The sequence below is a fragment of the Nerophis lumbriciformis genome, linkage group LG39 (genome assembly GCF_033978685.3).
Source record: "Nerophis lumbriciformis linkage group LG39, RoL_Nlum_v2.1, whole genome shotgun sequence".
NCBI lineage: Eukaryota > Metazoa > Chordata > Actinopteri > Syngnathiformes > Syngnathidae > Nerophis > Nerophis lumbriciformis.
In genome coordinates this window covers 11,685,257-11,702,272 of record NC_084586.2, presented here as the reverse complement: position 1 = coordinate 11,702,272, position 17,016 = coordinate 11,685,257, and the positions used below count along the sequence as shown (strand labels likewise).

The window sequence follows — 17,016 nt, the reverse complement described above, 5'->3', positions numbered from 1 at the left end:
TACCACTAAAATATTACTAAATTATTACTACAATATCACCAAAAATGTGGAAACATCACTGAAAGTATCACTAAAAATGTAGAAACATCATTACAAATATCACTACAAATGTAGAAACGTCACTAAAAGTATCACTAAAATATCACAAAAAATTTAGAAACATCACTAAAAGTACCACTAAAATATTACTACAATATCACAAAAAAATGTAGAAACATCACAAAAAATGTAACAAAAAATGTAGAAACGTCACTAAAAGTATCACTTAAATATTACTACAATATCACAACAAATGTAGAAACATCACTAAAAGTATCACTAAAATATCAATAAAATATTACTACAATATCACTAAAATGTAGAAACATTTTAGTGATACTTCTAGTGATGTTTCTAAATTTTTTGTGATATTGTAGTAATATTTTAGTAATATTTTAATGGTACTTTTAGTGATGTTTCTACATTTTTAGTGATACTTTTAGTGATGTTTCTAAATTTTTATGTTAAAATACTGAACAGATGTTTATTGGGATAAAGTAAACATCTGTTCAGTATTTTAACATAAAAGTGTTTGATTACTACAATATCACCAAAAATGTAGAAACATCACTGAAAGTATCACTAAAAATGTAAAAACATCATTACAAATATCACTACAAATGTAGAAACGTCACTAAAAGTATCACTAAAATATCACAAAAAATTTAGAAACATCACTAAAAGTACCACTAAAATATTACTACAATATCACAAAAAAAATGTAGAAACATCACAAAAAATGTAACAAAAAATGTAGAAACGTCACTAAAAGTATCACTTAAATATTACTACAATATCACAACAAATGTAGAAACATCACTAAAAGTATCACTAAAATATCAATAAAATATTACTACAATATCACTAAAATGTAGAAACATTTTAGTGATATTTAGTGATATCACTAAAATATTACTACAATATCACAATTTTTTTTAGAAACATCACAAAAAATGTAACAAAATGTAGAAACGTCACTAAAAGTATCACTTAAATATTACTACAATATCACTAAAATGTAGAAACATTTTAGTGATATTGTAGTAATATTTAAGTGATACTTTTAGTGACGTTTCTACATTCTGTTTAGATTTAGAAACATCACAAAAAATGTAACAAAATGTAGAAACGTCACTAAAAGTATCACTTAAATATTACTACAATATCACTAAAATGTAGAAACATTTTAGTGATATTGTAGTAATATTTAAGTGATACTTTTAGTGACGTTTCTACATTTTGTTACATTTTTTGTGATGTTTCTAAATTCTTTTGTGATATTGTAGTAATATTTTAGTGATACTTTTAGTGGTACTTTTAGTGACGTTTCTACATTTTTAGTGATACTTTTAGTGATGTTTCTAAATTTTTATGTTAAAATACTGAACAGGGATAAGGTAAACATCTGTTCAGTATTTTAACATAAAAGTGTTTGATTACTACAATATCACCAAAAATGTAGAAATATCACTGAAAGTATCACTAAAGATGTAGAAACATCATTACAAATATCACTACAAATGTAGAAACGTCACTAAAAGTATCACAAAAAATTTAGAAACATCACTAAAAGTACCACTAAAATATTACTACAATATCACAAAAAATGTAGAAACATCACTAAAATATCAATAAAATATTACTACAATTTCATTAAAATGTAGAAACATTTTAGTGATACCTTTAGTGATGTTTCTAAATTTTTTGTGGTATTGCCGTAATATTTTAATGATACTTTTAGTGATGTTTCTACATTTTTTTGTGATATTTTATACATTTTTAGTGATACTTTTAGTGATGTTTCTAAATGTTTATGTTAAAATACTGAACAGATGTTTACCTTATCCCAATAAACATCTGTTCAGTATTTTAACATAAAAGTGTTTGATTACTACAATATCACCAAAAATGTAGAAACATCACTGAAAGTATCACTAAAAATGTAGAAACATCATTACAAATATCACTACAAATGTAGAAACGTCACTAAAAGTATCACAAAAAATTTAGAAACATCACTAAAAGTACCACTAAAATATTACTACAATATCACAAAAAATGTAGAAACATCACTAAAATGTCAATAAGATATTACTACAATTTGACTAAAATGTAGAAACATTTTAGTGATACTTTTAGTGATGTTTCTAAATTTTTTGTGGTATTGCAGTAATATTTTAGTGATACTTTTAGTGATGTTTCTACATTTTTTGTGATATTTTATAAATTTGTAGAGATACTTTTAGTGACGTTTCTACATTTTTAGTGATACTTTTAGTGATGTTTCTACATTTATATGTTAAAATACTGAACAGATGTTTACCTTATCCCAATAAACATCTGTTCAGTATTTTAACATAAAAGTGTTTGATTACTACAATATCACCAAAAATGTAGAAACATCACTGAAAGTATCACTAAAAATGTAGAAACATCATTACAAATATCACTACAAATGTAGAAATGTCACTAATAGTATCACTAAAATATCACTAAAAATTTAGAAACATCACTAAAAGTACCACTAAAATATTACTACAATATCACAAAAAAATGTAGAAACATCACAAAAAATGTAACAAAAAATTTAGAAACGTCACTAAAAGTATCACTACAATATCACAAAAAATGTAGAAACATCACTAAACGTATCACTAAAAAATCAATAAAATATTACTACAATATCACTAAAATGTAGAAACATTTTAGTGATACTTTTAGTGATATTGTAGTAATCAAACACTTGTATGTTAAAATACTGAACAGATGTTTACCTTATCCCAATAAACATCTGTTCAGTATTTTAACATAAAAATTTAGAAACATCACTAAAAGTATCACTAAAAATGTAGAAACGTCACTAAAAGTACCACTAAAATATTACTACAATATCACAAAAAATTTAGAAACATCACTAGAAAGAAGTATCACTAAAATATAGAAACATTTTAGTGATATTGTGGTAATATTGTATTGATATTTTAGTGATACTTTTAGTGATGTTTCTACATTTTTTGTGATATTGTAGTAATATTTTAGTGATACTTTTAGAGATGTTTCTACATTTTTTGTGATATTTTATAAATTTTTAGTGATACTTTAAGTGACGTTTCTACATTTTTAGTGATACTTTTAGTGATGTTTCTAAATGTTTATGTTAAAATACTAAACAGATGTTTATTGGGATAAAGTAAACATCTGTTCAGTATTTTAACATAAAAGTGTTTGATTACTACAATATCACCAAAAATGTAGAAACATCACTGAAAGTATCACTAAAAATGTAGAAACATCATTAAAAATATCACTACAAATGTAGAAACGTCACTAAAAGTATCACTAAAAATTTAGAAACACCACTAAAAGTACCACTAAAATATTACTACAATATCACAAAAAAATGTAGAAACATCACAAAAAATGTAGAAACGTCACTAAAAGTATCACTAAAAGTATCACTAAAATATTACTACAATATCACAAAAAATGTAGAAACATCACTAAAAGTATCACTAAAATATCAATAAAATATTACTACAATACTTTTAGTGATGTTTCTAAATTTTTTGTGATATTGTAGTAATATTTTAGTGATACTTTTAGTTATGTTTCTACATTTTTTGTGATATTTTATAAATTTTTAGTGATACTTTTAGTGACGTTTCTACATTTTTGGTGATACTTTTAGTGACGTTTCTACATTTGTAGTGATATTTTTAATGATGTTTCTACATTTTTAGTGATACTTTCAGTGATGTTTCTACATTTTTGGTGATATTGTAGTAATCAAACACTTTTATGTTAAAATACTGAACAGATGTTTATTGGGTTAAGGTAAACATCTGTTCAGTATTTTAACGTAAAAGTGTTTGATTGTGAGGCATTAAAAGCCACAAAATGCAACGGGTCCATCAGACCCACAAACGCTGGCTGAGTAACAACAATATGAACGTTGCAAAGAACATTTCTCTGCCAGTTTCTGCATCCCACAGGGATTCTTCTTTTGTGTTTCTGCACCTGCGGTTCCCACACAAGGTTGCAACATTGTTTGTCAACACTGTCTGCTCTCATTTTCTCGCACATTTGACCCTCTGATGTTCTGTGTACCTACACTCTGTCCTCCTCCTGTCTAGGCCTGCTGTGTGTGTGTGTGTGTGTGTGTGTGTGGTACACAAAACATCAATTTCCACACTACTATTAGCCCCGGGTCCAGTGGACCCGGACATCTTATATGTAATAGAAATGTGTAGGGGGGGTGTATGGTGTGTGGTCATTAAATATGTATTCTGATATATGTTCTTCACAGAAAATGAACCAAAGTCAGTGAGTCTCAGTTTGAAAAATTAATTAATTGTATCATTTTTATCAAATGAAAATGGGTCCCACAGACCCGAACACCACACAAGGGTTAATTGTGCAATATTTTGGCTCATGGACAACATTCGTTTTTGGCTTTTTAGACATTTCCTCACAACAGCGCAAAGCTCGGTGAAAAATAAAGAATCAGCAAGCGTTGTTTTTGTTTAAAAATCCATACATTTGAAGGTTTATTCATGCGTGGTGTCAGTAGTGAATGTGGTGCAGTAAATGTTAGTTGCCAACAATGTGCACGCCAAACTTCCACCAAGAAAAAAAAACTCCTAAAAGTCCTACAGCCCTTTTTTTTTGTCGATGTTTGGTACAAAATGCCTGGTGAGCTAACAACGTTAAAAGAAACCAAAAAAAAAATCATATTTACAAACCTCTGTACATGCTGCGAGATTACGTTGTATGAGGTGAAGAGATTTGCGTGGCTGCTGCTCTCGCAAAAGAAATCATGTGGAGAAACGGGGGCGGGGCCGCAATGAGGTATTCATCTTGTCAAGGCGGGAATGTGTTGGCTGGAGGGAGGGGAGGGGGGGGGATTTGTTTTGTTTGGCCCTTTTGTCAGCGTCTTTGCTTACTGTACAATCCCTGAATCGATGGACGCCTGCTTCCTGGTGGTCTTGGGAGGGGGCGGCGGCGGCGTCTTGCTGGGCAGCGGCGGCGGTAAATGCTGGACGACAGGTGCCAAAAGAAAACAAAACTTAACACAAACAACAACAACTAAATATTGACAAAATACTCCTTTTACTTTAGAACCGTCAACCATCTTGACGTTGGGTTAAATAATATGGCAGCAAGACATTAGACTGCAGCCATCATATGTTAGAAAGCATTCAAAATCAACAGCATGCTTGCTGATCTTCCTTTGTTTTGTAGCTGAGCGCCGAAAAAGAACAGATTGACAAACTTGTTTATTTGACCTCGTTCAAAAATCTTTAGTGTGCTCTCACTGACGGTCCTTCTAAGGCAGGGGTGTCCAAAGTGCAGCTGGGGGCCATTTACTAATACTTTAAGGGCCCGACACACATTGTAAATATATACAGTACAGGCCAAAAGTTTGGACACACCTTCTCATTTGATGCGTTTTCTTTGTTTTCATGACTATTTACATTGTAGATTGTCACTGAAGGCATCAAAACTATGAATGAACACATGTGGAGTTATGTACTTAACAAACAAACGGTGAAATAACTGAAAACATGTTTTATATTCTAGTTCCTACAAAATAGCCACCCTTTGCTCTGATTACCGCTTTGCACACTCTTGGCATTCTCTCGATGAGCTTCAAGAGGTAGTCACCTGAAATGGTTTTTCACTTCACAGTTTTGAAGCCTTCAGTGACAATCTACAAGTCATGAAAATAAAGAAAACGCATTAAAATGAGACGTTGTGTCCAAACTTTTGGCCTATACTGTATATATATATATATATATATATATATATATATATATATATATATATATATATATATATATATACATACATATACATATACAGGTAAAAGCCAGTAAATTAGAATCTTTTGAAAAACTTGATTTATTTCAGTAATTGCATTCAAAAGGTGTAACTTGTACATTATATTTATTCATTGCACACAGACTGATGCATTCAAATGTTTATTTCATTTAATTTTGATGATTTGAAGTGGCAACAAATGAAAATCCAAAATTCCGTGTGTCACAAAATTAGAATATTACTTAAGGCTAATACAAAAAAGGGATTTTTAGAAATGTTGGCCAACTGAAAAGTATGAAAATGAAAAATATGAGCATGTACAATACTCAATACTTGGTTGGAGCTCCTTTTGCCTCAATTACTGCGTTAATGCGGCGAGGCACGGAGTCGATGAGTTTCTGGCACTGCTCAGGTGTTATGAGAGCCCAGGTTGCTCTGATAGTGGCCTTCAACTTTTCTGCGTTTTTGGGTCTGGCATTCTGCATCTTCCTTTTCACAATACCCCACAGATTTTCTATGGGGCTAAGGTCAGGGGAGTTGGCGGGCCAATTTAGAACAGAAATACCATGGTCCGTAAACCAGGCACGGGTAGATTTTGCGCTGTGTGCAGGCGCCAAGTCCTGTTGGAACTTGAAATCTCCATCTCCATAGAGCAGGTCAGCAGCAGGAAGCATGAAGTGCTCTAAAACTTGCTGGTAGACGGCTGCGTTGACCCTGGATCTCAGGAAACAGAGTGGACCGACACCAGCAGATGACATGGCACCCCAAACCATCACTGATGGTGGAAACTTTACACTAGACTTCAGGCACCGTGGATCCTGTGCCTCTCCTGTCTTCCTCCAGACTCTGGGACCTCGATTTCCAAAGGAAATGCAAAATTTGCATGGTTGGGTGATGGTTTGGGGTGCCATGTCATCTGCTGGTGTCGGTCCACTCTGTTTCCTGAGATCCAGGGTCAACGCAGCCGTCTACCAGCAAGTTTTAGAGCACTTCATGCTTCCTGCTGCTGACCTGCTCTATGGAGATGGAGATTTCAAGTTCCAACAGGACTTGGCGCCTGCACACAGCGCAAAATCTACCCGTGCCTGGTTTACGGACCATGGTATTTCTGTTCTAAATTGGCCCGCCAACTCCCCTGACCTTAGCCCCATAGAAAATCTGTGGGGTATTGTGAAAAGGAAGATGCAGAATGCCAGACCCAAAAACGCAGAAGAGTTGAAGGCCACTATCAGAGCAACCTGGGCTCTCATAACACCTGAGCAGTGCCAGAAACTCATCGACTCCATGCCACGCCGCATTAACGCAGTAATTGAGGCAAAAGGAGCTCCAACCAAGTATTGAGTATTGTACATGCTCATATTTTTCATTTTCATACTTTTCAGTTGGCCAACATTTCTAAAAATCCCTTTTTTGTATTAGCCTTAAGTAATATTCTAATTTTGTGACACACGGAATTTTGGATTTTCATTTGTTGCCACTTCAAATCATCAAAATTAAATGAAATAAACATTTGAATGCATCAGTCTGTGTGCAATGAATAAATATAATGTACAAGTTACACCTTTTGAATGCAATTACTGAAATAAATCAAGTTTTTCAAAATATTCTAATTTACTGGCTTTTACCTGTATATATAAAATGAAAAAAAACAACATAAAAATAGAAATATAACAAGAAAAGTTGACTCTAATAACACAAAGCTGGCTGATTTTCTTTCATTGCTCAAAAAATAATGAATTTAAATCAATATTGTTATGAATTATTGACGTATTCAAGGCTCCAATTGCATCAAAAATTCCAATTTGAAATACATTTTAAAGGAAAATATGGCATATTTTGTGAGTTTGCCAAAAAAAAAAAAGAAGAAGAAGTTGTCTAAAACAAACAAACAAAAAAACATGAATAAATAATAAACATTCATAATAGACAAATAGATCTGAAGTTGATCTAAAGACATAAGCGTTGAAAGTAAAACAAAAAAAATGATGACTTATATTTAACATTTTTTGAGTGGGGCCCTTTTGGGTCTCTAAGGAATGTTGTGTTTTTTTTTTTTTTTTTGTTTGTTTTTGGAAATGGTCATTGCTCAAAAAAAATAAAAACATCAATATTGTTATGAATTATTGACGTATTCAAGGCTCCAATAACATAAAAAAATTCCAGTTTGAAATCAATGTTAAAGGAAAATATTGCATATTTTGTGAGTTTGTCAAATAAAAAACAAGTTCTCTTTGACAAAAGGCCTAAAACAAACAAAAAACATGAACAAATAATAAACATTTATAATAGACAAATAGATCTGAAGTTAATCTTCAGACATAAATGTCGAAAGTAAAACCAAAAAAATTATGACGTATATTGAATTTTTTCCCCCCTTTTGGGTCCCCAAGAAATGTGTTTTTTTTTTTTTGTAAATGGACATTTCTCAAAAAAAAGAAAGAATCAAAATCAATATTGTTATGAATGTTGACATATTCAAGGCTCCAATTACATAAAAAATTCCAGTTTGAAATACATTTTAAAGGAAACTATTGCATAGTTTTTGAGTTTGCCATATAAAAAACAATTTTTTTTTGTCAAAAGTCCTAAAACAAACAAAAAACATGAAAAAATAATAAAAAAGAATGTAACAGACAAATAGATCTGGAGTTGATCTAGAGACATAAGCGCTGATAGTAAAAAAAATAAAAAAATAATGACTTATATTTAAAATTTTTGGGTCCCCAAGGAATGTTGTGTTTTTTTGTTTTGTTTTTTGTAAATGGTCATTGCTCCCAAAAAAAATTTAAATCAATATTTTTATGAATTATTGACGTATTCAAGGCTCCAATTACATCAAAAAATTCTAGTTTGAAATACATTTTAAAGTAAAATATTGCATATTTTGTGAGTTTGCCAAATAAAAAACAAGTTTTCTTTGACAAAAGGCCTAAAACAAACAAAAAAAAAACATGAAAAAATAATAAACATTTATAATACACAAACAGATCTGAAGTTGATCTAGAGACATAAGCTTTGAAAGTAAAAAAATAAATAAAAAAATGCTGACTTATATTTAATTTTTTTTGAGTGGGGCCCTTTTGGGTCTCCAAGGAATGTTGCATTTTTTGTAAATGGTCATTGCTCAAAATTTTTTTTTTTAAATCAATATTGTTATGAATTATTGACGTATTCAAGGCTCCAATTACATTAAAAAATTCTAGTTTGAAATACATTTTAAAGGAAAATATGGCATATTTTGTGAGTTTGCCAAATAAAAAACACGTTTTCTTTGACAAAAGGCCTAAAAAAAAACAAAAAAACATGAACAAATAATATATATTTATAATAGACAAACAGATCTGAAGTTGATCTAGAGACATAAGCGTTGACAGTAAAACAAAATAAATTATGACTGCTATTTAAAATATTTTGATTGTGGCCCTTTTGGGTGCCCAAGAATGTTGCGGTTTTTTTGGTAAATTGTCATTGTTAAAAAAAATAAAAAAATATAAAAAAACAATTTTGTTATGAATTATTGACGTATTACTTCACATCAAATGTTCCACTTTTAAAATATTTTTGGGTAAAATCTGGCACATCTTGTGGTTTTGACATAAAAACAGGATTTTGACAAAAAGGGAATAAAACATAATAAACAACAAAAACGTTATATCTATAGATAGACCTGAAGTAAATCTAGAGATTTAAGCATTGAATAAAAATAATAATAATAATAATAATAATAATAATAAGACTTTTTTTTTTTTTACCATTTTTATGACTGAAACCCTTCTGGGTCCCTGGGAACAAACTTAAGGGGAGCCCTAAAGGTACAAAAATATAAATACACTGTATTGGTTTTGAAAATAAATAAATACATTTAAAAAATGTAAAAAAAAAAAGCCCCCTGCATGCTTTAATTTTTGAGTGTGAGACTCTCAGTGGAAAAAGTTTGGACACCCCAAGGCAAAAGAAGAATAGATATGAAAATTGTGGCTCATAAAAGGCCAAAAGTTGCAGTGTAACGTCACATGATCTCGGCCATCTATCAAAATGAATAGTGTTCTTGCTACACAACAGGAACATATACAACCGTCAGCCTAATTAGGGCTGGACCAAGGATAGATACCTCACACCTCTGCCATTTTGAGTTTAAAATCAGAAATCAATAGCGTCATCAAATGTCTTGTGTTAAACAAAACAAACAGTGTTCTTGGGCGTAAACAGTGCAAATATATATGTGTACAGCTCCACTAATGGACATTGGAGTGTTACTTTCAAAGTATTGCTAGAAACATAATTTTATATGGGACTTTATTGTATTATACGTATAGTACATGTTCCAAAAAGAAAAAAGCATAAAACACAGTATATTTAAATATACTAAACGTAAAAAAGGGAATAAATATTCAAAATAAGATCATTAAATGAAATCTAGTTTGGTTACGCCATCATGAGCGCAACACAAGGTTGTAAACTACAATTCTAAATAAGATGTCAAAAGCAAACTGAAATCAAATACACACAGCTTAAAGATTGATCCATACCTATTTAAATTTAGTAATACATAAATATGATGATTCATCAAAATATAAAAGAAATATACCTGAACAGAACGCTCATGATGGTTACACCAAAAAGTAACGCTATGAATCGCGTTTTTCCACGTTTTTGGGGCATTTTTATGCTATTTCCAAGCATCTCCTTTTTATTATCGTTGATTTAAAATGGTCAAACTAATGCATATTATATATGCATGCCCTCGTAAACAAAAAAAAAAGTCATAATTATTTTGATTGTTACATTTGTGCAGGTGGGTGCGAATGTAGCCATTACCAGAGCTGTACACATATACAAAAAACAAATAGTTATGGTTGGTCCAGGAGCAGGTCCAATTAACTGTGTTGACCTCTGACATGAGTCAAAAATCAATAATGTGCTTGCTCTGACTTAAGAAAATAGCAAATAGGGATTGTGCAAGAAGCTACTTTGACCTTTGACGTCGAGTAAAACAAATCTATAGGGTTCTTGCTTTGGCTGTTTCTTGACTCATTGTCAGGGATGTTTACATGCTATTTAAATCGAATCCAGATTAAAAAATAAACACTTCCTGCTCCTGCTGTCAATCAACGAGGAGACTATCGCCCTCAGCCACGCTATGGCGTTGGGATTGATAAGATGACTTAACATGGCGGCGAGGCGAGGGCCAAGCTTCTGATTAACGGCGGCGAGGTGCTGGTGATGGATTGCCGGCGCTGAAGTAATCACGCCATCAATCACGAAAAGAGCGCTGCTGGACCGTCCGAGGATAAATAACAGCGGGCGGCGGCGGACGCTTGGTGGCGAGTTGTACTTTAGCCCCACATTAGTTTAGTGTGTTGCTATTCATTCATCCTAATAGAAGGAAAACATACCCGTTGATGCGGCGGGGGCGGCGGAGGCGTGGTGGGCGCGCTCGGGTCTTGATTATCCAGCAGGTTGCCGTAGTCGGCCGTGCTGCCTTTGACGGGAAGCGGAGGAGGGATTTCCGCCTTGTCAGCGCAACCTAACCCGTTCAACTCCAGATCTGGAAGAAGGGGGACCACACTTTTAGCAACCAGCAGGGCGGCGACATTTTGCACATTTGCTTTAAAACAGGTGTTCTATTTTGTAGTTGGCAATATTCATATTCAGAATTCTTTTTTTGGGTAAAAATATGACACGTAATTAAGCAAACAATCACGTAATTACCACAACTATGTACCCTGAAAGGGACAAGCAGTAAAAAATGGATGGATGGATGGATGTTAAAGACATGCACTGTATACAGTGCATCTAGAAAGTTTTCACAGCGCTTCAATTTCTCTACATTTTGTTATGTTACAGCCTTATTCCAGAATGCAGTACATTCATTTTTGTCCTCAAAATTCTACACACAATTCCCCATAATGACAATGTGGAAAGGTTTTTATTAGAGATGTCCGATAATATCTGGCTGCCAATATTATCGGCCGATAAATGCTTTAAAATGTAATATCGGAAATTATTGGTATCGTACAGAGCCCCTAAAGGGACATGGGGGGAATTTTTTTTTTTTTTTATAATTTTTTTTTTAGACATATATCTTGTGCGCACGAGACAAAATTATTATTATTATAAATTTGTATTTTTTATTTTTTTTAGAACTTTATAAAAACTTTCTCGTGCGCACAAACTAGTTTCTGTTGCGCAGGAGATACATGTCTAAAAACAAAACAAAAAATTATAATTTTTTTTTCTTTATAAAAACGTTCTATTTTTCGCACGAGATAGATGTCTTAAAAAAAAAAAAAAAAAAAAAATTATACAAAAAAAATATTTCCCCCATCTTTCTTTAGTATCGGTTTACAAAAAAGTAAAATTTATGACTTTTTAAAACGCCACTGTGTACACAGACGTAGGGAGAAGTACAGAGCGCCAATAAACCTTAAAGGCACATAATATCTACGGCTTTTCACACACACAATTGAATGCAATGCATACTTGGTCAACAGCCATACAGGTCACACTTGAGGGTCGCCGTATAAACAACTTTAACACTGTTACAAATATGCACCACACTGTGAACCCACGCTAAACAAGAATGACAAACACATTTCGGGAGAACATCCGCACCGTGACACAATATAAACACAACAGAACAAGGGAGAGCATGTCCCAAATTCCAAGCTGATGTTTTGAGGCGTGTTAAAAAAAAATAATGCACTTTGTGACTTCAATAATAAATATGGCAGTGCCATGTTGGCATTTTTTTTTTCCATAACTTGAGTTGATTTATTTTGGAAAACCTTGTTACATTGTTTAATGCATCCAGCGGGGCATCACAACAAAATTAGGCATAATAATGTGTTAATTCCACGACTGTATATATCGATATCGGTTGATATCGGAATCGGTAATTAAGAGTTGGACAATATCGGAATATCGGCAAAAAAGCCATTATCGGACATCTCTAGTTTTTATTTTTATTTTTAAATTTTGCTACTTTATTACAACTAAAAATAACATTTCATTAGTATTTACAGCAGGGGTCCCCAAACTACGGCCCGCCAGCGTCCAAAAATCCGCCCTGCGGGAAGTCTACTCTCTCTGCAGCTGTTACATATACTGTAATATTGTACTTGGTAATTGGGATTTGTTATATATTGTAGATATCATATAAAAATATAATATATCAGTATATATTATATACTGTATATATAATATGTAAATATTACATATGTTATATTTTATATATATATATATATATATATATATATATATATATATATATATATATATATACTACTTTATACCTGCATTATCCTTTCCATCCTTACACTTTCCATCTGTCAGGCTTGTCCCTGACAGTTTGACTGTGTTTTAGTTTTTCCTCTGCGTTTGTCTTAGTTGTCTGTCAGCGCTTTTATTTTGTCTTAATTTCCTGATTGTCTCCCTGAGTGCTGCTTCCCCTCAGCTGTGGCTGATTGGCACCTGGCCACACCTGGTGTCAATCAGCCAGCTGCTATTTAAACCTGCCTTCCCCTCCAGTCAGTGCTGGATTATTGTCATTGTCATTACTACCTGTCTTAACACTTGTCGTTGTAGCTCTGTCTACTTTTGTTTCACTCTGCTCATGTCCTAGTTCCTTCGTGTCACAGTAAGTGTTTTTGTTTCTTGTCCAAAGTTAGCCTCTGTGCTATTTTAGTTCATAACCAAGTTTGTTCTCCGCCTTGTGCGCGCCTTTTGTTGTTACCCTTTTGTTTGTTGTTTTGCCTTAGTGTTTAATTAAATCATGTTTTCTCGCACAATGCCTTCCGCCTTCTCTGCATCTTGGGGTTCGGCACCTACAACTCCTGACACCATCCTTTGTAACTGAGCTACTGTGTGGAACAATTTCCCTTGTGGATCAATAAAGTTTGTCTAAGTTGACTAAGTCTAAGTCTGAAGTTTAAAAAAAAAAAAAAAAAAAAAATATATATATATATATGTTTTTAAATCTGTCCTTTCTAATCCATTTTCTACCGCTTGTTACTCTCGGTGTCTCCTCGCCGCTCAGGCAAATCATATTGTCTAAAAATGCATTTTCCCATCGACAACGTGACATCATTGCACTCGCGCCGGGCCCCCCGAGTCAAAAAATTTCAGGACCCCTGATTTACAGCACCTTTGACATCAATTACAGCCTCAAGTCTTTTTGAATACAAGGCCACAAGTTTGGCACAACAAAGTATTGAGCAAATGTTATGAATAGTTATGTGCATGTGATTTCACATTGTCATTGTCATATGGTGAAATTTGCGGACGATACTGTGCTCCTAAGCCTTCTACACAAGGATACGGACCCCTCTGTGTACCAAGACAAGATAGACCTATTTATTAGGTGGTGTGACACTAACCATCTTATTTTAAATGTGACCAAGACACAGGAAATGGTTTTGGATCCGAGGAAAGTGACTGACCATGAGCCAGTGGTCATCAAAAATCAGGAAATCACCCAGGTGTCCTCATATAAATATTTAGGGGTTCATATTGATAATCTTCTCTGCTGGAAGACACATATTGACAAACTGTGCAATAGACTGCAACAGAGGCTATATTTTTTGCGAAGATTAAGATTGTACGGCGTAAGCAGCCATATCATGATGATTTTCTACCGTGCCATTGTAGAGAGCATCATTAGATACGGGATCACCTCATGGTTTGGCAACCTAACCGTTAAGCTAAAAAGCAAACTGGCCGGCATGCATAAAACGGCAATGAAAATCGTAGGGAGGAAAGAATATGAGCCTATACAGAGCATCTATGAGCAGGCAGTTAGGAAAAAAGCTAAGAAAATTATTTCCAACTCACAACACCCACTCTTTCCTGAATATGGAACCCTGCCATCAGGGAGAAGACTCCGGGTCCCACTATGCAAATCTAACCGCCTTAAATTATCATTTGTTCCAGCCTCCATTAAGCTGACCAACAATGTGCAATAGAATTTTAATACATAGGTTAGCACTTTTTTAGCACATAGCACTTTAGAACTAAGCACTTTAGCACACAGCACTTTATCCATGAGCTCTAGTGCAATGCACATTGGTACTTTATCTTTATCTCCATACTGTAGATTTTATGCCTACATCAAAGTGCCACCTATGTCTATCAAGCTCCATGTTCTGATGTTTAAATGTTAGTTGTATGGTTGTGGTTGTGTCTGTGCTTGTGTTTTTGTTCTGTTGTTTTTGGGTATGTTAAGAAAGCAATGATGCACTGTGCCCAAGACAAATTTTCCCGCGGGGACAATAAAGTTGAACCTTGACCTTGACCTTGATTATGGGGTATTGTCTGCAGAATTTTGAGGACAAAAATGTATTTTGGAATAAGGCTGTAACGTAACAAAATGTGGGAAAAAGTGAAGCGCTGTGAATACTTTCCGGATGCACTGTAAGATGACCGCACATGAAGACTGCTAATATTACTCTTTCATTCTTACTGGAGACCGTGTGCAGACTGAAGGACAGTTTGCTCCTTGGCGTGATGGGCGGGGGTGCCGGCGAGGAGGAGGAAGAGGAGTTGGACGGCGAGGAAGGAGGCCCGGGTGACACGGAGAGGCGGCGGTCCACGCCCAGCTGGTTGAGGACTTGACTTCTGGGTCTCTGAGGCCTCAGAGGGCTGATCTGTGAACAATCAATACATCAATTTTGGGGCTTGGTGATGTTTTTTCGGAGGACTGGATGTTTTTTTGACAGACTTGATGACATTTTTTGGGGGGACCAGATGGAGTTTTTAGGGGGACTAAATTGTTTTTGAGGGGAAATAGATCAGTGGTTCTTAAACTTTTTTTCACCGAGTACCACCTCGGAAAGAACTTGGCTCTCCAAGTACCACCGTAATGATCTACATTAAAATACAGTAGCGTAACAGAGGTTTTATTTAACAAGTATATTTATTATTTGACATCCCACTGGGTTGTGAGTTTTTCCTTGCCCTGATGTGGGCTCTGAACCGAGGATGTCGTCGTGGCTTGTGCAGCCCTTTGAGACACTTGTGATTTAGGGCTATGTAAATAAACATTGATTGATTGATATTTTTGGTCACTGGAACATTACACACAGTTTGAACAGTCACACTGGGTTTGAATATAGGAAAATACAACACTGTACTTTAACTAGATAGAGATAGAGCCAGAGAATCACTGAACTAGATATTTTTACGGGTTAGAGCTCTAGATTGTGTTTTTGGAGAACCAGATGAATTTTTTGGGCAGACTAGATGATGTTTCTGAGGGACTAATATGATGTTTTTGGAGGCCAAGATGACATTTTTAGGCACTAGAGGGTTTTTGAAGGAACTTTTTTTGGGGGGGATTAAATGTTTTTGTTTTGGCAGACTAGATTAAGTTTTTGGGGGACTAATTGCATGTTTTTGGAGGCCAAGATGACATTTTTAGGCTACGAGGGGTTTTGAAAGAACTATTTTTGGGGGGATTAAATGTTTTTTTTGGGGGGGGCTAGATGTTTTTGAGGCCCCTGGATAGCATGTATCAAACTCAAGCCCCAGGGGCCACATCTGGTCCGCCACATCATTTTATGTGGCTTGTGAAAATAATATGTGTCGATAAAGTACTTCATCTTATCTTACTAAATGTATTCCTTCTTTCCGTTTCGACAGAAAAAACACATGCACTGCAAACAATTGCATATATTTTTATTCAATGAATAAAAACAAACATTATATCATAATATATATATTTTTTTCTTAAAATGAAAAGACTCAAATATCTGCTTTCCTTCTGTATGAATCTGTAATAATAATGTTGTCAATGTTAATAATGTATTGTTAGTTACATTTGTATGAATTTAGGTTGGAAAGTAGTGTCGGAGGCAGATATTTACATATATCCGAATTTAAGTTGTACTTCTTCCATTTCATAGTCATATTTGAAAACTGCTCGTGTTTTCCATTTCTTCTCTTGATGCTCTGTCAGCAAGTATACTGTGTGTGTTGCCCTTGAGTTCTTTGGAATGTGTTTTGACTAGCATTTGTTTTGTCTACAGAGATGGGACGAGAGAGAGGGTGGTGGGATTGGGAAGACAGACCATTTTGGGAGGCGCAATAGAATGTTCTAGGGTTAGACTGGTCTCAATCAATGTATATTGGCAAAGCTTTGAGAATATACAACAAAATACC

At 33.9% G+C, this 17,016-nt stretch overlaps 1 protein-coding gene across 1 annotated transcript in view; it reads right to left on the bottom strand.

Annotated features, from left to right (window-relative positions):
* Nucleotides 1-4,577: 4,577 nt before the first annotated feature.
* dock1 (dedicator of cytokinesis 1) overlaps nt 4,578-17,016 on the bottom strand; it is a 533,069-nt gene continuing 520,630 nt past the window's right edge. Inside the window, exons 50-52 of the mRNA XM_061931733.1 lie at nt 15,320-15,503; nt 11,256-11,407; nt 4,578-5,074 (exon numbers count right to left, since the gene is read on the bottom strand). Coding sequence (XP_061787717.1) covers nt 4,979-5,074; nt 11,256-11,407; nt 15,320-15,503 — 432 coding nt within the window. The 3' untranslated portion in view covers nt 4,578-4,978. The remainder of the gene's footprint in view (nt 5,075-11,255; nt 11,408-15,319; nt 15,504-17,016) is intronic.